The sequence below is a fragment of the Megachile rotundata genome, chromosome 3 (assembly GCF_050947335.1).
Source record: "Megachile rotundata isolate GNS110a chromosome 3, iyMegRotu1, whole genome shotgun sequence".
Taxonomy (NCBI): Eukaryota; Metazoa; Arthropoda; class Insecta; order Hymenoptera; family Megachilidae; genus Megachile; species Megachile rotundata.
This window is the reverse complement of record NC_134985.1, coordinates 3,176,285-3,200,341: the sequence shown is the minus strand read 5'-3', so window position 1 is coordinate 3,200,341 and position 24,057 is coordinate 3,176,285. Positions and strand designations below refer to the sequence as shown.

The window sequence follows — 24,057 nt, the reverse complement described above, 5'->3', positions numbered from 1 at the left end:
TTGACGTAGAATTCTGATCCGGGTTGCGTAATTGAAAACGGTTAATGGTACCCCCATTGTCCCATCTGTCCAACAGAGCGAGAAAAGCGTCTACAGTAGTGATATTTTGTGCAGAGACAGCATCATAGATTGCCTGGGTGAAATGTCTTGCGGCTATGTGGACGATTTCTTCATCGGATCGACGTGGAGTTAGATCTCGTGCGTTGCCTATCAATCGCATAGCATATGTAACCCGAGTCATTCCTGCATCGTCGCGGTAGTATTTTGACTCTAGGTTCGTTCGTATTTTCCTTTGCACCGCCGTGCTCCAAAATTGATTCAGAAAACTATTGGCAAACTCCTCCCACGTCCTAACCTGACTGGAAACTAAGTCCCACCATTCGCTACCAACCCCATTCAACGACTGATCTATTATCACGTGCATCTCTTCCTGAGGGATTTGTGCAACCTTTATAAACCTTTCCAACTCCCGCAAAAACTTTGGCAGTCGCTCCGTTACCAACCCTTCGAATTTTGGGAGCTGTGGTTTCACCCGAAATGGACGTTCTACGGCAAGAGATGTTCTACCTTGGTCGTCCTGTCTTTTAACAGTTTCACGAGTTTCTTTATGACTTGTTAACAACGGACGCGAACGCGACTGTAAATCTTGTACTCTCGAAGTTTCGTGCCTAGTTGACCTTGCCGGTACTCCAACCGTGCTCATTCCTTCTAATTCAGTCCTAAAGCGGTGTACGTCTTCGCGGATTTCCTGGCGGAATTGTGTGAGCGTTTGGAACAGATCATCACCTTCCTGCGTAACCCTATTTTCTACCTGAGTTTTCAATTCCTTTTCTAACTGTTTAAAACGCAATTCTTGACGATCCTGCCTATCCCTGATCTCCGAAAGGAGTTTTGCAATGCTATCGAGAGTTACGTTAGATTGATCCTCATCATTCGCGGCTCTATCTACCTGAGCGATACTCTGAGGTTGCTGTTCTAATGATACATCGGCTCGCGTACCTGTGTTAACCGGTGAACGCGGAAGCTGAGAACCTCTAAAGAAACCACCATCAACCTGCTCACCTATACGTTCATCTCCTACCAGCTCGTCCTCGTAAGACTGCTCAAATTGCTTTTTCGATTTAGCCCTCGTTCCTTTCGACATTTTGAAATTAATTGAGCTACTGACTCTCGAGCTGAAACCTATCCTATCTTGCCCCTTGTTCGGGCGCCAATTATGTAACACTTCTTCCTTCCCTGATTAGCCGAGCGAAAGGAGATGTTGCGAGAGGAGAGTACGGACCTTTTTAGAATAGGGTTCGCGTTGAAAGATTTCAAGGTAAGAGGAAGGACAGTAATTCAGCCAATGACACACTCGTTAAAATCTGGTAGACACGAAATTTATTAAACTTTAGTATTTAATGTGGATAGTTTATAAATTCTTTGTTCTTATACCCCGAGCGCTTGAACGTGGCCCCGCGATATTAATGGCAAAATTCTTTGAAAAGCAAATCCGCTGATGGGAGATTGTGATATCCGCTTTAGACTAGATTTCTGTTCTTATACTCCGGAGAGTTTACAAAAACGATCTGGAATTCGCTAGCTACTGATGTTTATACCCAGATGAGCGTTCGTCACCTAGCGTGGTAAATATACATTCGGCCTTGACAAGGCCGCGACAAGTGACACGTGCGACAAAAACCCCTTTGACTTTAATACATTGTTTGGAAGTTATTCTAGCTAGGATGCTGGTGCTCAACTCGCGGCGCACTATCGTTAGACTACGCTCTTTAGAGCGTGTGACACAGGAATGTTCAAAATATGATCAGTGGGTTTGTGAACCACTCAATTACATTTGACATTGGCCACGCCACTGTGGCTATGAGCTAACAGTAAGAGAAGGAATGCACACTCGAGAATCGTGTGGGTTCCAGCCCCTCTGTAACTCACGATACACAAGGGTAACGATAGCTCCAAATCCTCAATTCTGGTTCCGAGTCACGCCAAAAAGAACTTCCAAATTGCAGTAAACTGCCTGAGCTCAGGAGAGAGTGAATAACGAACCTGAGGGTTTCTGGGGCCTGAAGGCTTCGTTATCACCCCTGGCTTTGCTCGTTTGTAATTCGTCTATACGTGAGATGGGAGAGGCACTCGTCTGAGCGAGCGGGTCTCGTTTCTCCGATTTTCAAATTAACAATAACTTGGAAGTTTTCTGTCTATTAGATTTATCACGTCACCTACTTCGCACTCCAAACTGCATTAAAATGCCTGAGCTCAGGAATGGATGAAAAACGAGTTTTTTGGGATCTAGGGCCTCAAACACGTTATCACCATTGACTTCACTCGTACGACATTCGCGAGTACTCAAGATGGGAGAGGCACTTTTTAGAAATAAGTGAGTCTCGGTTCTCGGATCTTCGAATGTACGTAAATCTGGAGTGGTTTCCTAATTGACTCTGATTCCCCGGTTGCAAAATCTCCGATTTTCCAAATCGCGGGAATAACGCGTAACCGTGCCGTGATACAGTTTGGATCAACGACTCCTCAGTTTGAGGCGCGAACAATAACCGCGAGCACCAGCCGTTTTACTGCGTGTTCGATAGTCAGTTTGACTCAAGCTATGTTCCGTTTTTCGTTAGGCGGACCCCCTTGTTAGAATTACGAGTGATCTAGAAGCCGGTAGAGATCAGAGTGACGATCGATTTCACGGCTTGCGGGTCGATCGCTCACCTGTTACCTGGAGGGGATAACACGCATGCGCTATTAGGGCGCGTGACGAAATAGTCTGCCTAATTGCTCTCTACCCCACCCCGCAATCCGCGAACTATGAATCGCTAATATGTGAGCGTACTTTGTACGGTTACAAATCTTCGAGGTTTATGACATGGCCTGTGTCACTGAAGCCAAAAACTCTAATGACTAGTGCAGCAATAAATAAATCTGCTAAAAACTACAAATTGTCACGTACCATCGTAGTGCTGGCACGCAGATGGTACGGATACTAAATTATGGGGTTCAAAAGTGACCGCTTTCCCTCATCATGTCGTAAACCTCATCTATGCGAAACTCTAACATGCCGCCCCCCTTAAACGCTCGATGCGCGTTCAATGTCCTAATCTATACTATCTATATACAATAACAAAGTAATACCTAACTATTACCTAAAGTCTATATGTATATCTAAATACTATCTGTGTACTGCAAACTGAAATCTCGAATACATTGTATCTATGTTTACAATTCTTATCTCTAGTTTATCCTAATGCTAATGTATGTATATTGTTACATTAAATTTTCTATTTGGTTACATTCGCATCTTCCTTCTCGTTAATAGGTAATATGCAAATCTTCGTAGCCGGTCGTTTATAGGTACCGGTCGCAGTCCTTATCGTGACGACCCGTACTTCTCCATCCTTGCCCTGGTGTACCTCTGCTACTCTGCCCAGACTCCATCGCAAGGGTGGTAGGTTGTCATCTTTGATGATAACGAGGCTGCCTTCTGTTAGTTGGTGATCTGATGAATGTCTCCACTTGTACCTTTGCTGAAGGCTGTTCAGGTATTCTTTGTGCCACCGCCGCCAAAAATGCTGAAACATTTGCTGTAGCATCTGGTACCGGTTTAGCCTATTCGATTTAATTTCTGTTAGGTTTTCCTCTGGCAGCGCACACAGTGCAGTGCCAACTAAAAAATGTCCAGGAGTCAAGGGAGTAAGGTCATGGGGATCAGATGAAATCGGACTCAAGGGCCGTGAGTTTAGGCAGGATTCTATTTGAACTAATAGCGTGTATAACTCTTCGTATGTTAATTTTTGCTCTCCTATGACTCTATTGAGGTGATACTTTGTTGATTTCACAGCGCTTTCCCAAAGACCTCCAAAGTGAGGTGCTTGAGGAGGTATTAAGGACCACTGTATCATTTTTTCATTTAAAAACTTTGAAACTTTCGAATTGTGTTCACTAAGCAATAACTTCTGTAGGTCTGCGAATCTATTTTTTGCTCCGACAAAATTTGTTCCGTTGTCGGAAACAATACTCTGACAAAGGCCTCTACGGGAAATGAATCTATTGAGACATTTTAAAAACGCGTCAGTACTGAGGTCAGTGGCTAATTCAATGTGCGTAGCCTTTGTGGCGAAACATACAAATATACATGCGTACGATTTAATTGACGTTTTAGTACGGGTACGATCTTTTGTCGTAAACGGACCTGCATAATCTATACCGCAGGTTGAGAATGGGCGAGAAGGTTTCACTCTATCTGCAGGTAGCTGACCCATTGGATATTCTATCCCACGCGGTTTTATTCTAAAACATCTCACGCAGCTTCGGAGTATTCGCTTTACATTTCTGGTGCAATTAATTGGCCAGAAACGTTCACGAAGAGACGCGACTACATGCTGACACCCTGCATGAAGGAGCCTAATATGCTCGTTTCTAATAATCAAATCTGTCAACGCGTGCTTTGCGGGCAGTACAATCGGATGCTTTTGATCGTAGGGAATGGACACGTTTTTCAGCCTCCCGCCTACCCTAAGTATACCTTTTTTGTCTATAAACGGCGCTAACGATTGCAAATGACTTTGCTTCGGTATTGCCCTATCTTTCGCTAATGCATCTAATTCAGGCTGAAATCTGTCTTTCTGCGCTATACGGATTAAGCAGTGCTGTGCTGCTTGTAAGTTTGTTACTGTTAGCTGTATGTCTTCACGGTCTATACTATTGTCACTGCGTTTTGTTCGAATTTTTTCTATGAATTTTAGGCAATATGCTACTATCCTCACTAATCGTGTATACTCGGAATACCGAAGAAATAATTCATTCGTATCGGAAACTACTGCTAATGTTACTACTGCTTTTAATTTTTCTTCAGGAACAACTACTACTCCTTCTGTTGATTGCGGCCAATGTTTAGAATCACCTGTCAACCACGAAGGGCCTAACCACCATAAATCATTAGTAATTAATGTTTTTGCGCTGCTACCGCGAGAAATTAAGTCCGCGGGGTTATCTTGAGAACGTATATGTTTCCAATTGCTCAATTCTGTGATTGCCTGAATCTGCGTAACTCTATTCGCGACAAACGTCTTCCACCTACATGGATTACCGCGAATCCATGCAAGTGCTATTGTGGAATCGCACCAATAAAACTCTTTATCTATTTTAACGCGAAGCGCGGATTTTACCTTTCTTACTAAATCTGCTAATAATAATGCGCCACATAACTCTAATCTTGGTAACGATATTGTTTTAAGGGGTGCTACACGAGACTTTGAACACAAAAGCCTCGTTTCCCATCTATCTAAATCTATTTTTACTCGCAGGTAGACACTAGCCCCGTATGCCTTTTCGGAGGCATCTGCAAAACCATGTAACTCTACCTTTTTGTCCGCATGAAGTGCACGCCGCGGAATTGTTAATTCACTCAAATGCGACAACTCCTGTCTGTAAGTTGTCCATTGAGTGTATAGCTCTTGTGACACTGACTCATCCCAAGTTGTTTTCGTTTGCCACAACTGCTGCATTATCAGTTTGGCAGTGATGATCACCGGACCGATTAATCCTAGAGGATCAAAAATTTGGGCTATTTCTGATAGTATTACTCTTTTGGTTACTCTATTAGGTTGCGATGAATTAACTCTAAAAAACAACTCACCTTTCCTAGGCGACCAATGCAAACCCAGTATTTTTGACTCAGAATCTTCGCTAAGTGTCCTATCCTGAGATTCTAATTCTGCGTTTCCCAATTCTATGCAATTGGTGGACCACTTTCTTAACGATAACCCAGCCTTATTTAATACGGTCGTTAAGTTTTCTTTTATCTGCATTAACTCTCTAACTGTGTCCGAACCTGTTAGTAAATCATCAACGTAGAAGTCATTGATGATTATTTGGCTGACAGTCGGAAATTCCTGTTCGCATTTCAACCCGATTTCCTGCAAAACGCGAGTGGCTAAAAAGGGAGCCGATGCTGTGCCGTACGTTACGGTGTTTAGTTCGTAAGTCTCTATGGGAAGATTTGGATTTGAATGCCACAAAATTCTCTGAAAGCATCGTTGAGACGGTTCTATTAATACTTGTCTATACATTTTCTCTACATCGGCTGTTATCACGTATTTTGGGATCCTGAAGCGTAAAAGAATTGCTATTAATTCACTTTGAACGGTTGGGCCTACATTTTGGGTGTCGTTTAATGATACACCTGTCGTGCTTTTAGCCGAACCGTCAAATACAACCCGAAATTTTGTGGTCGTGCTATGTTCTCTAATAACGGCGTGATGAGGGAGATAAAAACTTGCTCCAGCTTCTTCTACTACCGGGGTCGGAATTCGCGACATATGCCCTAACTTCTCATACTCTTTAATAAACTCTACATATTGTTCGCGCAGCTGCGGCTGTCTATTTAATTTTCTTTCTATTGATTTAAATCTATTTTCGGCCTGCTGCAGCGATAAACCTAATTCTTCTAATTTGCTATTAAACGGAATTCTTACTATATACCTGCCACTCTCGTCTTGTCGCGTAGTGGCTCTAAAAAGGGCTTCACAATCGTCTATTTCTAACCTAGATCGATCCTGAATGTTCTCTATTTCCCAAAATCTCTCAATTTGATTATGTAAATCTCTATTGGTGACGAGATGACACCGTTGAATCTTTTCAGTAAGGGGCCAACTAATTTTCCCCCCTAAAACCCATCCTAACTGAGTTTTCTGCCAAAGTAAATTACTACCTGCTTTATGTTGCCCTACACATAATAGATGCCAAAATAGTCCTGCGCCCATGAGTACATCGATTGGCCTACATTTATTAAACTCAGGATCAGCTAATACTATGTGGGCTGGTTTAGAAGTCACAATACTGTCTAAAACTATACTTGGCATGTCTTGAGTTATCTCATTAAGTACAAGACACGCGAGGTTAGCGCTAAATTTATTGATCTTAGATCCTATCTTTATATTAACTCTATCTTTAATGTGACTTGCCTTGCCAGCTAACCCTAAAACTTGTATTTCTGTCGATTCGTAACTAATTCCTAGCTTTTTGCATAACCTATATGTAATGAAATTCGACTGCGATCCAGAATCTAATAACGCGCGGCATTGGATTTTTTGGCCTTGCCTATCTTCAATATGTATTACAGCCGTGGATAATACAGTCTGTTCTGATTTATTAATGTCCGAACTTGCGACGCATGCAATTGTTGTGTCGGCTTGAGAAGGACCTGCTTCTGCGGAAATGACTGTGGTGGGGTGTGAAACTAATACGCGGTGCAGCAAATTATGGTGTTTTTTGCCACAAATATCGCAATGTTTACGTGTGCATGCCTTTACGCGGTGGCCCTGTTGCAAACAATTAAAACAACTTTGAGATGTTTGGACTATTTTAGTTTTTTCATCAATGGAAAGACCTTTAAATTTATCGCACTTGTACAATGGATGCGCAGCACTACATGCGGGACAGGTAGTAGGTGCACTTGTTACATGGGTTGTTACGCGGAAAGGCTTGCGACTACCTGCGAGCCCTAAGGGAGGTTCAGCTTTTGGTACGGCTACCTGACTCTGATGCGTTATATTTTCTAAATATGATGATCGCTGTTCAAGGAATGTGGCAAAGGTTTGAAACGTAACCTTCTCTGCTGATATTACGCTCTTTTCCCATTCCCTTAACGATGCACCATCTAACTTTCTTGATAAAATTGGAACTATTAACGTATCCCATGAATCTACCGGTTCATTTAGCGACTTCAAAGCTGCTAAATGATTTCTTGCATCATCGATTAACTCACGAAGGGCGGTTGACGACTGTTTTTGGATTGCCGAAATATCTAATAATGCCGTGACATGGTGTTTTCGAAGGGTGGCTGAATTTTCATATCTCGATTTTATCGTTCCATGCTACCTGATAGTTTGACTCTGATACTCCTAGCGATTGTATAACTCGGGCGGCAGGGCCCTTTAATGAAGAATTGAGGTAATGAAATTTCTGCACATCAGATAATTCAGTCTCGTGCACTAAACTATTAAATGTGTCCCGAAATCTAATCCAATTGCTGAGGTTACCGTCGAATGTTGGCAGATGTATGGTTGGCAATTTGACTGTAAGAGGTGCCTGCGAAGATGTGGGAGACGCGGATTGTCCTACAACTTGATTTGGTACTATACTAGGTGGTCGCGAATTTTTTATGAACGTTTCGATTTCTGCGATTATATTAAAATATGTCTCTTCAAAAGTTTCTCTATCTGCTGCGTGAGTCGCTTCAGCTTCTGTTCCCTGAGTTATGCGCTCGATTTTAGTTTGAATAACATTATAACTATTATATAACTTAATGTTTGCTTCTAACCGTTTTTGCAAAGCCTTTAGTTGTGCTGTATGCCCTGATTCGCTAAAATATCTACTCAATCGAGTCAGAGCGGCCTTGACCATGCCACGATCACCAATAAGTTTTTTGAGCTCGGCCTCCATTTTACGCTATTAACCCCTTAACCTACAATGACGGGCATAGCCCGCGTACGATGGTTGGGCCAGAAGTAAATATTACGGGCATAGCCCGTATAAAATGAACGAGTCAAACATAAACATTACGTTTCCGGCCCAAAATTCTCGAGCGTAAATCGTAGGTTAAGGGGTTAACCCAAATAGAAATAGGAATGGAATCTTACTTGACAGGAATGGACGTAACGATGACACTGCCTGAATGCGTGTGCTGGACCCGTAACTGTCAGTAGGATGCTGTGGGCTGCTGTAGACTGCTATAGACTGCTGTAGGCTGCTGTAGGCTGCTGTAGAACCCTTGAACCTTGGCTGTTGCTGCTGACTGGCGACGTTAATCGTGGCGTCGACCCTTAATGGCTGATCTTCTATCTTGTTTCAAGTTCTTCCTATACGAAGAACTTTCTTTCTGCTATACACACTGAGTCCGTTACACTATACTGTAACGCACTAACTATTGTCCACACATCAACTACTGTCCACACTGCTTCTAATAACCACGTGCGCTGAATTCTCCTGCTGATTGTCTTCTTTGCCTTCGATTTGCTGGACTGTCGTTGATTTGGTTGCTGCTCCAACTCGATTCAACTCCGGGATGCTGCGATATCCGGCTCGAAGGACCAATGTTAGGGTTTGGTCGAGCCCTGATATTGCACTACGTGCCGTCTATGTACTGTGTTGTGAAGGACCACCCAATTTGACCGGATTGGGGCCGTTAATAATGATGCACGTGATTAAATAACAGAAAACAGTTTATTTGAATATGTGGATGGAATTATATGTTTGTGTGTGAAAGTGTGTGTGAAACTTGAATTTTCTATGTACTGGTTACTGACTAGTCTGATCACTAGCAAGTTCTAACTATAAGTGTCACTCTGAACTGTGACTCTACTATACTCTTTGCTAACTATACTGAATGCTGTCTGTTCTGTTGGATATCTAACTATTTTCGAGTGTTCTACCTTAGTTAACACCTCTGTTCTCCCTTCCATTGCGCCCTTAGCGTGGTACTTTTCTGGAAGGGGAACAGAAGTTCCTACGGGGGAGGACGGCGTTCCGGGGAGAATCTGGGTTTTTCCCGAATTCCGTGACGTAGCTCACGGTCTGCGGGAACCGTTACTTTGGAGGCCCAGATCGCCCTCTGACCTTCTAATCTTCGAGGTTTATGACATGGCCTGTGTCACTGAAGCCAAAAACTCTAATGACTAGTGCAGCAATAAATAAATCTGCTAAAAACTACAAATTGTCACGTACCATCGTAGTGCTGGCACGCAGATGGTACGGATACTAAATTATGGGGTTCAAAAGTGACCGCTTTCCCTCGTCATGTCGTAAACCTCATCTATGCGAAACTCTAACAGCAAGTGTGGGTCCTACTGGACTTATGGTGTAAGACAGGGTTGGAAAATGAGTAACGCGTAACTTTGAGTTCGTTTTGAAAAATGCTGTATATTCTTCTGGAAGGTTTCCTACTCTCCCGCGAAACTCAAGGGCGTCAGAGTTGTTTCCTGGCCCCGATGTCCCACCGTCGGGCCTCATTAACGTAGTGGTCGTCATTTGGCAGCCATATCCCCTACGCCCTGCTTTATTGGGGAGAGTCATTTGAAAAAACATTAGTTTTTTTAATATTATGTTGTCCATTTTTTCTCCACAATAATTTTAATATAGATTCAAAGTTTTTTTAAATTAATGTTATACATTTTTACATCCTCAGGGTAAGAAACATTATATATAATAGTATACACAATAATATTAAATATAACGGTAAATATAATACTACTATTCTCTTTTATTCTGAGAATGTAGAAGTGTGTAACAATAAATAAAAAACACTTTGAACCTATATTAAAATTATTACAAAAAGGGAATGGATAACATAATATTTAAACAACTAAATCTCTTTACCAGTGACGTCGTTGTAATAATGTCTTATATTCCAGTATATAATCAATTGCAACATAAAGAAATAAAATTCGTTTTTAATTAATTTTAACTAATACAATGATTTATGTGGGATAGCGCGTGCGGCAACGCAAAGAATGACGTGCTAATACAAAGTGAGAGGAGAGTGAGTGAGTTAACGAGTGAGACCGCAAGCGAGCAGTGAAAATTACATTTTTAACCGACTTCGAAAAAGGAGGAGGTTACTCAATTCGATCAGTATATATTTTTTTTTTTTTCCTATGTGTGCCCGCCGATTACGCCTAGCTGGATGGACCGATCGGAACGAAACCTTTTGCATCTGTTAGGTTCTGACTCCCCATTGGTACCATTATCAAAAAATTTTTCATTTTTTAATTGCAAAGTATTGTTATTGCAAAAAACCAGCTACTTTTGAAATAATCTTTTTTCGATTTTAGTGCGCTTTTAATATCTTATCACGGACATGATTCTGAACAATTTTGTTCATATACAAATTTCGCGGAAAGGCTTAGTTTTCGAGATATTAGCGAAAAATTGTTGAAAAGTTTTGAAATCAACTTTAGACGATTTTCATGTCCTTTTAATATGTTATCAGGGACACGATTCTGAACAACTTTTTCCTTATCCACAATTAAGGGGAAGCTTTAGTTTTCGAGTTATTACCGAAAAACTATTGTTACTAATATATTGAATACTACGTATGCCTCCGTGTCTCTGGTGGTGTATGAGTCAACATGCAGTCGCCGATTTTCTACTGTTTCTACAAACACGTCTTGCCGGCCGATAAAAAGTGTGAAATAAAATAATTTTTAGAAAAAAAATACACCGACTTCGAAATGCACTAAAAAGTATAAAATAATTTCTATTTCCTAATGAAGTAATTTCTATTTCATTCAATCATACAATTACGTAACAGATATGAATGAAACCTATTTACTCGTTAGGTATTATATTAAATACATTTCAACCTTTTCGGAGGCGGCGCAAAATTAAATAACATATTCAAAATAATCTTTTAATTTTGCGCCGCCTCCGAAAAGGTTGAAATGTATTTAATATACTACCTAACGAGTAAATAGGTTTCATTCATATCTGTTACGTAATTGTATGATTGAATGAAATAGAAATTACTTCATTAGGAAATAGAAATTATTTTATACTTTTTAGTGCATTTCGAAGTCGGTATATTTTTTTTCTGAAAATTATTTTATTACATAAAGTGTGGTGCTGTGCGGTATACGGCGTGCGCCAAAACAGTGGAGAAACGATCGCTGACGAATGAAAAGACTGGCAGTTGATTTTGGGTTGCGATGCAATTGACATCTCAACTGTGACTGTCCTATTTTCCTGTATTTGTATCAATTACGAAGGTGATTTCATTTATGATTACCTAATAAATATAGAGAAAAAAGAAAATATGCAAATTCGAAGTCGACAGTACTTTGATTACCACATTAATACAAAAGTAGTACTTCCACATCTTCGATAAAAAACCGTATCTTTTCCGACTTTTTTGTGGTGTTCCATTGTTTACAACTACAGTTTGCGACCAAAAAATATGAAAAAATTCTATAATATGTGCTACGAAGCCCTCAATGTCTGAGAATTTTTTCAAAATTTTTTTACGAAATTAAATAAGCAAAATGGGCCAAAAACCGGAATTTCGTTTTTTCCCTTTTACTACCCCCACAGATGAGATAGGGGGTTATCACTTGATGTGAGATGTTTTTTTTGGATATCCTACTGTAGGAATATAAGCCGTTAGTATTTAAACCAGCGACAGTTAGGATGTAAACAACGGCAATGAGAAATACAAATACCAGCTGTCGTTAGGGCCACCGACGAACTGTCAAAATACCGCAAACTAGCGACAGGCGAATGACCGAGAGAGAGTGAAAGAGAGTGCGAATGATAATAAAAGTGAGAAAGAGATGTTGAGTGCGATAACCTGAGAGTCTGTGTATGTGAGAATGTGGGTGAACGAGGAGTATATTTGCGAAGGATGCATGAGGACGAGGGCAGTAGCGAGAACAGAGAGTGAAAGTAATTTTTGGCGCGACGTGTGAGATTGTAAAGAAGCGGGACAGACAGTATTATATTAAAATTATTAAAAACATCAAATCGAGTTAATTCCAATCCCACACTACCGACTGACGTATTGGATTTCTCATTTGACTCAAGGGCACATTTGATTACCTTATCCGGCTATACCCTTTATCAAATGATGAATGATGCAGCACTTCTGGTGTCGTACACAGTACTCGTATATAATTGTGTATGAAAGACACTTTTGCAGTTTGAAAATAATGAAATCAAGGTAATTAAAGAATAAAAACTTTAGACTTACAAAATTATTAAAAATATACTGAGGCATTCCTGCTAACGCTGAATCGATGTTCGGAAATGTGGTTTTATTTAAATACTAGGGGGCTGTGCCCCCTGGCCGCTTCGCGGCCCAACCCCCCAATGCGCTTCGCGCCTACTTCGTGTGAATGCGCTTCCAAAGTGACATGGTGGGTGCACCGTGCACTGTGGAATGCAGAGGGTAGCATTAAGCGTGACATAGTTAGGATATGATTTCGTACTGTAGAGTGCGGAATAAGCGTCAGAGTGTTACACGTGACACCGTTACGTTATGATTTTATACTATAGAGAATGATATCATATCTTCTATAGTACAAAATCATAACGTAACGGTGGCACGCGTAACGCTGTCACGGTTATATTGTACTCTATCGGACTCTATCATACTCTCTATAGTATAAAATCATAACGTAACGGTGTCACGGGTAACGCTGTCACGGTTAGGTTAGTAAGTATGAAAGTGTTACGCGTGACACCGTTACGTTATGATTTTATACTATTGAGTACAATATAACCATGACAGATGTAACCTAACCTAATCTAACCTAACCTAACCGTGACAGCGCTACGCGTGACACCATTACGTTATGATTTTATACTGTAGAGAGTATGATAGAGTATGATAGAGTATGATAGAATACAATATAACCGTGACAGCGTTACGCATTACACGTGATACCGTTACGTTATGATTTTATATTATAGAGATTTAAATATAATTACCTATTTTGAAAAAATGTTGAATTATTGATATGTTTTTGTAAATATGAAAATATAAAAATATTATATTCTGTAAATATAAAAATATATGTAATAGTTTCATTCATCGCATGAATGTAAGTTAACATATACCGAATGTTTCATTATCGATTTCAACAACTTTTAATTTTCTTCTTTATCTGCAAAGGCGGAAAAGCATGCTTCTAAAGGAAGTTATATTTTAGAATTCTATACTGATATATTTCATATTTTAATTTAGAAAATTAAACTTCATCATATCAGATTAGACATAACGTGTAATAATTTAATATAACAAACGTTTCACTATATCGATATATAATAGAATCAAAATTGGCATTTTTGTATGCAATGGGGCAATTTGCAAATTCTGACATTTTTACTTTTCTGAAGTAAAAGAAGTCCTACATCGGATAGGACTCTAAAAAAAATGGGACATAATAATATTCTGAATAAAAAATGCTAAAATTTTCGAAATTTTTAAATGAAATATGTATGTACAATCCTTCTGTACAAACTGGACATAAAATAAAATGGTCTTCCTCATATAATGTGCCTGTATAGTACATATTTTTTGTTAACTCTAATGTATTACATATTATAGTACGAGAAAGATATGATAGCTAGTTAGATGTAGTAGATTTGCATCAGTTAATAAATCACAGTAAGTCTATCTGAGTTGAATATTGAATATTTAATTCAGAATATGCAAAATATTTGAAAACGTTATTATATGCAGTTATTGATCTTTTACGCGGATAATATTTAAGGAAGTCATTAAGCATATGGAAATTTCAGGCAAAGGTGGAAAAAAAGGAAAAACAAGGATGCATCACTTATGCCAAGAATCAGGACTATGCAAGCCTGCCCCAATTTATCAATTCATCAAAATTAGTCGAGAAGTACATATATCGTGAACTTGGTCCGATAAATATACATACATACATATGCGTAGATGTCGAACATCGATTTTAATGAATTCACTTTCATTTACTTTTCTTTATATTCCACGTGATATCATTTTTTTTTGTTCCATTTTTATTTAGTTTCATCAAAATAATTTATTTTTTGTATAATTTTATTGTGTTCGTTATCGCGAAGTATTGAATAAGGTCAATAATAATTGACAGTATTGAATAATGTTCGGTCGCGAACCGAAACCTTTGCCGCGGTTAAACGATTTATTGCAGGGCCCAAGCGGTCCGGCGCGTAAGCCATCATCAATAGTTTTACTTTGGAATACGGGTCACCGGGGACCCTATTGTCTATCACATCCGGCCCGAACGAATCTTACCGTAGACATGCACGTGTCATAAACCAGCTACAGCTGTACCTCTCGCTTAAACAGTTTTTGACGAACAAAAAGCATAGAGTTTTTCTTGACCGTTACTTTCGGAAACGCGAGGGTATTTAGGCGATCTTTCGTATAACAAAAATACAGTCGAACGTTGAAGCTTGCACGGTTCGGATCGAGAGTCAAAAAAGTCAATCGTGACTTAGAAGTTTCCGCGTAACGCGACGTAGCATAGCCAATGCAGGGTGGTTCGGAAATCATTCACGACGCCATTCGAGTGAGACCCTGCACTCCTCGAATGGGCCACGGTAGGGTGGTTAAGTCACACACTGTATACTGTTCGTGCGAGTCCTACACCCTCGAACGGGCCACGGTAGGGTGGTTAACGTATACACACTGTACACTGTTCGGGCGAGCCCTACACCCTCGAACAGGCCACGGTAGGGTGGTTAAACGTACACATCAACATGATCTGAGTGAGTCCTACTTCTCAACTCGATCATCGTGAATAATCTCACGCAACGTGAATTATCACTCAAAACGAACAACGCTGAGCGAGACTCTGTTCTCCTCAAATCGAACGACATTGAGCGAGACCTTGTTCTCCTCAAAACGATTCACATTCAATACGCCACCAACACAACGTACACATATTCGTACACATTTTCACCGTAGAGTCATTAACGAAACATATTTTTGTAAGGGGTTTTTTATGCCGCAAAACTTTTTCCCCTAATTCGAATCGCTAGAGCCAATAAACGATCACGACTTTCAGGCTCAATTGTGTCTAAACAATTTTTATTTACCCTCTTCCTCAATCGAATTCATATATTCCTTGAAACACGAAATTTCTCCATGTTGGACAGATTTCGACGATACAAATAAGGTCAAGTGAGTGATCCCTTCTTTAGATTACAGACGACCAATATGCAGTGAAACCATTAAAAGAAAAAGGAGAAACGAAGGAGATGTAATTCTACTGATGACTGGAAGAAATAAATTGTATAGTTGTATCTACATGTCCACGGTCTCGTGCTGAGATGTATCATATGTGTTCATAACGCTTTTCTTTTTTTAGGTGCATTTGTCATATTGCATAATCGAACGAATTACTGAAGTTCAATATTTTGTTCAAAGAATAGAGTGTCGAATATAACCAATAGTACTTCTTTTCGAAGGCTGATAGTTTTCTATTTAACAATTGTTTCTTGCAATCTGCGCATTAATCTTTACTCAATATTCCAATTACCTGACGTTATCGTTACAAATTAAAAATCAAATAATGAAAGGGCAAGAAGGTACAAATTTGAGGGTGGCAGTGATATCGCAATTCAAAAATTAATTTTAAAACCCCTGCACTAAGAATAGGAAAATGGGGCACTCTCATTGTCAATCTCGTCTCTTATTCAAGTTTTTGAATATATTTTGTATAATAGTAATATATTTTAGCTTTTTGTCGTATTCTTATGAATTAGTAAATTTTGTTTTCAAAATGTAATTACGGTATATTCAAAGTCAGAAACTTTATGACCAATTTAATTCAGTGTAATATTAAAGTCCAGTGTGAATCTTAATAATTAAATATATTGGAAGAATTTGAGCAAAAACTACTGTGCGCAAAATTTCATGTAAAATTCCATGTAAGACAATTATTATATATATTCATGCAAATGTCGGCTTTTAAATCTTTAATAAAGGGAAATAGTATTTCAATTAATTAACCCTTTCGCTACGGTGATTTTTTCTGAGAAATGTTGGTAATGTAGTATTTCAGCGGTGAAATAACATTGCAAAAGTTGGCAATCCAAGCCGATCTTATTTTGTTTCTCCACGCGACGACGTGCCGCCAATTTCCGAGCTCGTCCATTCCTTTGTAATCCGTGCAAGCGTTCAGTATGTAGTTAACGTATATTATACAGGGTGTCCCGCAATTAGTGTAGGACCCGAAAAGGGGTGGTAGGTGGGGCGATTCTGAACAACTTTTTCCTTTGCCAAAATATTGGTTGAGGCTCCATTTTCGAGTTATTAGCAAAAAACACAGACCAATGAGAGCGCGCATAGACCGGGTGCGCGAAAGCGTGAGCAAAAGCTTCGAGTGTGACGGCCGATCGTCGTCGTGAACAAATGTATCGATACCGCGTCGGTATAATGTCGGTATAACGTCGGTATAACGTCGGTATAATAGAAAGCTGTTAGATGAAAGTTACATCGAATAATGAATAAAAAATCTGGATTATTCTTGAATTACCATTCATTCCTGAATAAGAAATAACGAAATCAGAATAAATCGAATTTATTGGATACGTTTATTCGTTATGGTAAAGAAGTAACGGATAAAATGTGGAAAATTATTTTCGTTCGATATTGTGATGATGAAAAAGAACAAATTCTCATTTTTAAAAAATTAAATAACTTTTCTATTCAACAAATAAAAATTTGAATTGAATAATTAATAAATTTAAATGTAACTCACCCATTGAACCGCAAATAATCACGATGAAAATGCATCTTTGTCACTGGGTCGATCCACCGATCCTTACTGTTCTCATAAATAATAGAAACTCTGAAAAAACTCTCAAGAAACTTCACTGTTACCTATCACTGTCATCTCTCATTATTAGTTTTCATTATCACTTTTTTCTGTCATTTTTCACTAATTTTCACTAATTTTCACTGTGAGTTCAACACATAAATACGACGAATGAAAACACATAAACGAATATTCAGAAATAATTTAAACTATATTATCTTGAAAGCAAGAAAACAGAATTTTTGATTAAAAACAACGATACATTTTATTTCAACACGTATCTTTCGACAATAAACGATGACTGTCGATCGACGCTGCAGTCGTTCAACAGATCATCGTTGCATGGCAACCGTTCGCGACGTATGCCTCGCGATCGAGAACGAAACCGCGATCCGTGGCCAGTCTAACAATGTCTTCTAATAAAATACAATATAATATCGATTCCTCAATTCGGATACTTTATAATGAGAATATAGCGTATCGTTAAACATACATATCTATGAATAATCGTTCACGCGTTTTCATTCGGTCCGTTTACCGGTCGTGCTTATGTTGTGCAATTATTAGAAAGAGACAGTGAAATAAATTGAGAGTTCATTGACCCTGCCAGGATATCAGCTGTTGATGCTCTGATCGGTGGATCTACCCGGTGACATAAATATTTTTTATTGAAGCTAGTTTTTTCATGAATCAATGGGTAAGTTTTATTTAAGTTGTTTCCGTATTTTTAAAATTATACGTACGCAGCAATTGATTTATTTCACTTCAATGAGGTACTGCATTAGATATTTTATTCCAATTTTATCCCATTTCGTAGGGAAGGTACTCATTCGTTTTGAAACGTGAATTCATTCATTTGCTTCATTAGAATAATCGACAGAATGAATTTTCGTGAATTTATTCTTTTTCCTTTTTGAAGGCTTAAAATAAATACAAGATACTTGGTCTGGGTAAACAACAACTAATTGGTTTATCTCCCATTCACGAATTACGAAGAACTTAATATTATTCTTAACTTCTTAATTCATTATTCAATTTACCTTTCACCTAATAGCTTCCTGTTATACCGACGATATACCGACGTTATACCGACGGTATCTATACGTTTGTTCACGACGACGATCGGCCGTCATATTCGAAGCTGTCGCTCACGCTTTCGCGCGCCCGGTCTATGCACGCTCTCATTGGTCAGTGTTTTTTGCTAATAACTCGAAAATGGAGCCTCAACCAATATTTTGGCAAAGGAAAAAGTTGTTCAGAATCGCCCCACCTACCACCCCTTTTCGGGTCCTACACTAATTGCGGGACACCCTGTATATTTAATGAGAGTACAAGTGTACAAATTATTTGGCTACCCTACCAATAAATGTGATTATGGTCTTATTTATTATAATAAAAAGTCAGATATTCTTATTTATAAAAAGCAAAGCTAAAGCCTTTCTATACAGTTTTTTATCCTTCCGTTATGTACAAAGGATAATACAAACGACAAATGTTATAACACGCCGTCATAACTCTTTTTTATAAAAACTTTTTAATCGCTAGGAAAAAACTCTGTTGGTATAAAAGTGGGCGCCTATAGGTGCTCTGTGACGGATCGGTGGGGGAAAGCCCGAAGGGGGTTCCCTGGAGTGGGGGCAGTTAGGGAAAACGGCCCTCCACGCACCGATGCTCACACCCACGGCCGATTTATTTAATGGGGCGCCAGTGCTAATGCACTCGTCCGTAGTAATCGCCCTTCCGGCTGCTCTGTCGGGAGCGGGAATCAGAGGGGGTCAGAAAAAAAACTAGTAAAAGACCCGCGAGTTCGTATCCAATAGAAAATGCTTTTATTCGGGCCTCCAAGTAGGCCACTTAAGCAAAACAGAAAAAATGAATTCGCGTGGGCCCCACGCGTTACAAGCAACGGTCGAGGAAAAGGGGTCGACTCGCCAGTTGCGAGGGAGGCTTTCGCGGCGCGGGGGCTCACGGTACGCGCGAGTACAAAGATAGAAGGGTACAAAGAAAACGCTGCGGTATTCGCCCGCGAAGGAACACGCCCTCTTAGGGGTCGTGGACAGTAAGGGGACGTTGGTCCTAAATACCAAAATACAGCGAGAAGAGAAAAAACTAGATTAGAGGGGACGGTGTCGTGTAAACCGTCCGCGGCCTCTAGGGTCCTCGTCACTGGGGCCAGGGGTCCTATCGCCCTCGCCCACGCGCAAATGAATAACAATAAAAAGGGTACGGAGATGACTCCTACCTTTTTGCGCTGGTGTACTCCAAAAATTCCACACAGGGGCGGCGGCAACAAACACTCCACGCAGGCACACAATACAAAAAAAAAACACGAAGTAGAAAAACGGAACGCACTACGAAAAAAACGGTAAGAACAAAACTAAAACGCGAAGCGCACAGGAAAGGCAAAAAAAACGGGCTTTAAATTTGAACGGGGCTTTTGGCGAAAAATCCGGCTCTATGTCGCGCGGCGGCTCGCTAGCTTCTCCCGAACCATCCTCTTCTTCCCGGTTCGCGGTATTCCCCCACCCCGAGGATTTCGGCGTCGAGGATGGGCCATTCCATGGTGGTGTCTGGTGGCCAGGTCCTGGGGCCCTCTCGAGGTGGCAGTTGAGGGTGGCTTGTCCCCAGGCCTGGCGTTTCCCGGTGGCCGGCTGCCGGTCGCCCCCGCGGAGGATGACGGGGTGGCGCCGCGACCGGACAGCCGGTGTCCCCTTCGGTGGACCCATCCCGCGCCTCCGTCGCTCAGGGAGAGGTTCCTCCGCGACCGGGGATAACGGTGGTTCCTTCCTGGTGTTGGAGAAGGGGGGGGGGAGAGAAAACGTAGCGTCCGACATAATTTAAAAAAAAAGAAAAACACACACGCTCGCTCATTCATACCTGCCCCAGCGGCGAGGGGGTCCGCTTGGGCGGAGGAGTGGGGCTGGCAATTCGGGAGGATCCTCGTAACGAGGCATAACCAAAAAAAAGAAGGTAATCAACCAAATGAAAATATGCCTCGTTACAGCTCTCAGTAATACAAATACAAAATTTCTAAGCGCCTATAGGCGCCCACAGTAGCCAAGGGGTTAATACAGGTTTGGGAGTATAAAATGTTATTTTCAATAATGATTTTCAATGCTTCTAAAGTATTACTTATATTAATATGCGTGCAATCATTACTACCAAGTCAAATAAATTTTCAAACGCTACCATATCTAGAAAAAAGTATTTAAATAATTATTTTCAATAATTTTTTCCAGAAATACGTTACAAATTTTTCAGTAATTTGGGTCTTTCAAGAACCAGTTTCGTTTTTCATAACTAATAATATAACATCACGTATTGTTGTCTACAAATATACAATAAAGGTACATTTATATTTAGGAATAGTACTATTTGTGCGTTTTGCTTGCATAAGAGGAGTTAATTCAAATATTATATTACTTATTAACCGACTTCGAAAAAGGAGGAGGTTACTCAATTCGACCAGTATATATATATTTTTTTTTTTTTTTTTTTTTTTTTTTTCTATGTATGTTCGCCGATTACGCCTAACTGGATGGACCGATCGGAATGAAACGTTTTGCATATGGTAGGTGCTGACTCCCCATTGGTACCATTATCAAAAAATTTTTCATTTTTTAATTGCAAAGTGTTGTTATTGCAGAAAAACCGGCAACTTTTAAAATAAACTTTTCTCGATTTTAGTGCGCTTTCAATATCTTATCGCGGACATGATTCTGTGCAATTTTATTCATATACAAATTTCGCGGAAATGTTTAGTTTTCGAGATATTAGCGAAAAAAATTGTTATTAACTTTTGAAATCAACGTCGAACGATTTTAATGTGCTTTGAATATGTTGTTAGGGGCGTGGTTCTGGACAACTTTTTCCTCTTGCGAAATTGACGGAAAGCTTTTGTTTTCGAGATATTACAGAAATTGTTGTTAACTTTTGAAGCCAACTTCGAACGATTTTTATGTCCTTCTAATACGTTATTAGTAGCATGATTCTAAACGAGTTTTTCCTTATGCATAATTGGCGGTAAGCTCTAGTTTTCGTGGTATTAGCGAATAACTATTGTTATTATTATTAGTGGAACGCCCCATGCTATGCACGGGAAAGACAAGAAAGGGCAATTACAATGCACTGTACCAAAACACTAACTAAGCTTTGCCGCTTTGACACGCAACTTATGCAGCAAGATGAGTTCACGTTGACGTTGGTGTATTATTCCCATTGCTTGGTAAAGTCTCCCTACCGTTCTATCAAACATTTTTTTTATTTTTTAGTTGCAAAGGATTATTTTTTCTATGCATGTTCGGCGGTTTTTCCTAGGTGGGTGGTCCGATCGGAACAAAGCTTTTCGCATCTTGTGGAGTCTAACTCCCCATTGATACCATTATCAAAAATTTTTTCATTTTTTAGTTGCAAAGGATTATTGTTGCAAAAAAGTTGAAAAACGAATATCCATGTTGTCTTTTACTTAATTATGCTCATGGCATTTACGCAGTCAAAAAAAGCCTGGAAGAACTGTCTCACAGTATCCTATACAATTCTCCCCATTCCACTAAAAAGCGTTAAATAAAATAATTTTCGGAAAAAAAATACACCGACTTCGAAATGCACTAAAAAGTATAAAATAATTTCTATTTCCTAATGAAGTAATTTCTATTTCTCTGAATCATACAATTACGTCACAGATATGAATTAAACCTATTTACTCGTTAGGTAGTATATTAAATACATTTCAACTTTTTCGGAGGCGGCGCAAAATTAAAAATACCTCAGTAAACGTTGCTGCCAATAACCAGTTGATTGTGGTATGGCGTATTGGAAATTAATAAATCCTGAGAAAGAATACGAACCATTATAGATATATCTGGTAATATACGTAAATGTAACGACTGCATCTTCATTTCGCAACGTTTCTGATATAAATGAAATTGAATCGACTTCGTTCGCATGTGGAAGCCAGGGATCTAAGAACCTATAAACGGAGCCCACGACGCGGGAATTACCAAATTTGCGGCAGATGGGCTCTATCTTTATAGCATATGCGGCGATCGAGTCTTTCCGTCGCATACTCTATGAATCTATCCCTTTGCGGACTACCGCCGCATATATGCGTTCTGCGTAAATCATCAAATTGGCTGAAGAACTCATATATGCGTTCCGCGAAAACAACTGATAGAGCCGAGAAACGCGTACATGTGTGCATGCGCGTAAATCTGTGCATGTACATATAATATGTCCAGAATTAGACTTGGAATACTATGAACGAAAACCGCGTTTAAGCAGAAATATGCGCTGGCAATTTTTAATGACTATCGCGGCAGGAGCTCGGCCCCACGGTACGGTTCACTTCGAACCGTCCCCACCGCAAAGGGCTAGATAGACCATAGTTACATTCTATACGCACTAACACCTACTTCGCGACGTGCTATCGAGTTATATGTATAGAAAAAAAAATAGCTATACAAGCTTTGCCTATGTTCGGCTGTCCAAAGGTTGACATGTTCAAGAAAATCTTTTAATTTTGCGCCGCCTCCAAAAAGGTTGAAATATATTTAATATACTACCTAACGAGTAAATAGGTTTAATTCATATCTGTGACGTAATTGTATGATTCAGAGAAATAGAAATTACTTCATTAGGAAATAGAAATTATTTTATACTTTTTAGTGCATTTCGAAGTCGGTGTATTTTTTTTCCGAAAATTATTTTATTGTACAGAGAAATGAACCGTCCACTGTAGCTTCAAAATAGATGAACTATGTCTTTGTGACATAATATTCAGTTGAACAAATCATTTTAAACAAAATGTTTTCATAAGTTCACGTCTCATTAATATTCGGGTACTGACACACATTTTATAAGTTAGCAATACTTGACTTATTGCTAGAAGTCATTTGAACTTTAGGATAAGATCTAGAACTAGAAGGTTGCATTTCGAAGTGTAATGTCCCTGGAACTACGCTCTGGAGTTGACAGCGCTCACGAGGAAAGGAACAGCTTTACCTATTGAACGACTCGTTTTTTAACCGACTTCGAAAAAGGAGGAGGTTACTCAATTCGATCAGTAATTTTTTTTTTTTCCTATGTATGTTCGCCGATTACGACTAGCTGGATGGACCGATCGGAACGAAACCTTTTGCATCTGATAGGTTCTGACTCCCCATTGGTACCATTATCAAAAAATTTTTCATTTTTTAATTGCAAAGTATTGTTATTGCAAAAAAACCGGCAACTTTTGAAATAAACGTTTCTTGATTTTAGTGCGCTTTTAATATCTTATCACGAACATGATTCTGAACAATTTTGTTCATATTTCGCGGAAAGCTTTTGTTTTCGAAATATTAGCGAAAATTGTTATTAACTTTTGAAACCAACTTCGAACGATTTTAATGTCCTTCTAATACGTTTGTAACGTCCCGAGAAGAGTTTTTCTCTATTTTTGCAGTCCTATGTCAAGAACAATCCCTTACCAGCAGTTCTATTACCGACGGTATAAACTATTACCGACAGTATGTCAATTACTTTATGTATTTAATTTCGACGGTCGGTAATCGATATATTTATATATATATTTTGTATTATAAATTTTCAATAATTGTTTTATGTTTTCAATCCAAAATGAGTAATATGTTTCATTAAATTAATCAAAAGTTAAGTTAATTTATTTTAAACAAAGTTAATGTATTATTTTATAAGCTATTGCAATAAATGTACTATTCTATATGGAAAATTTCGCACTGCTACG

The 24,057-nt window shown here is 39.3% G+C and overlaps 2 protein-coding genes across 2 annotated transcripts in view; one reads left to right on the top strand and one right to left on the bottom strand.

Annotated features, from left to right (window-relative positions):
- The window catches only part of LOC100880577 (uncharacterized), a 789,502-nt gene that overhangs the window by 743,232 nt on the left and 22,213 nt on the right, over positions 1-24,057 (top strand). The gene's annotated exons all lie outside the window — the stretch shown is intronic.
- Positions 3,276-8,439, bottom strand: LOC105664200 (uncharacterized). The gene is made up of 2 exons (XM_076529586.1): positions 7,876-8,439; positions 3,276-7,778 (listed from the first exon to the last, which is right to left on the bottom strand). The coding sequence occupies exons 1-2, from the start codon at positions 8,437-8,439 to the stop codon at positions 3,276-3,278; spliced, it is 5,067 nt and encodes a 1,688-aa protein (XP_076385701.1).

Bases quoted from the DNA above. Each gene is read 5' to 3' on its own strand.
- LOC105664200 (XM_076529586.1), bottom strand. From the start codon at position 8,439: ATGGAGGCCGAGCTCAAAAAACTTATTGGTGATCGTGGCATGGTCAAG. The intron at 7,779-7,875 runs GTAGCATGGAAC...ATCCAAAAACAG, and splicing joins TATCAGAGTCAAACTATCAG to TCGTCAACCGCCCTTCGTGA.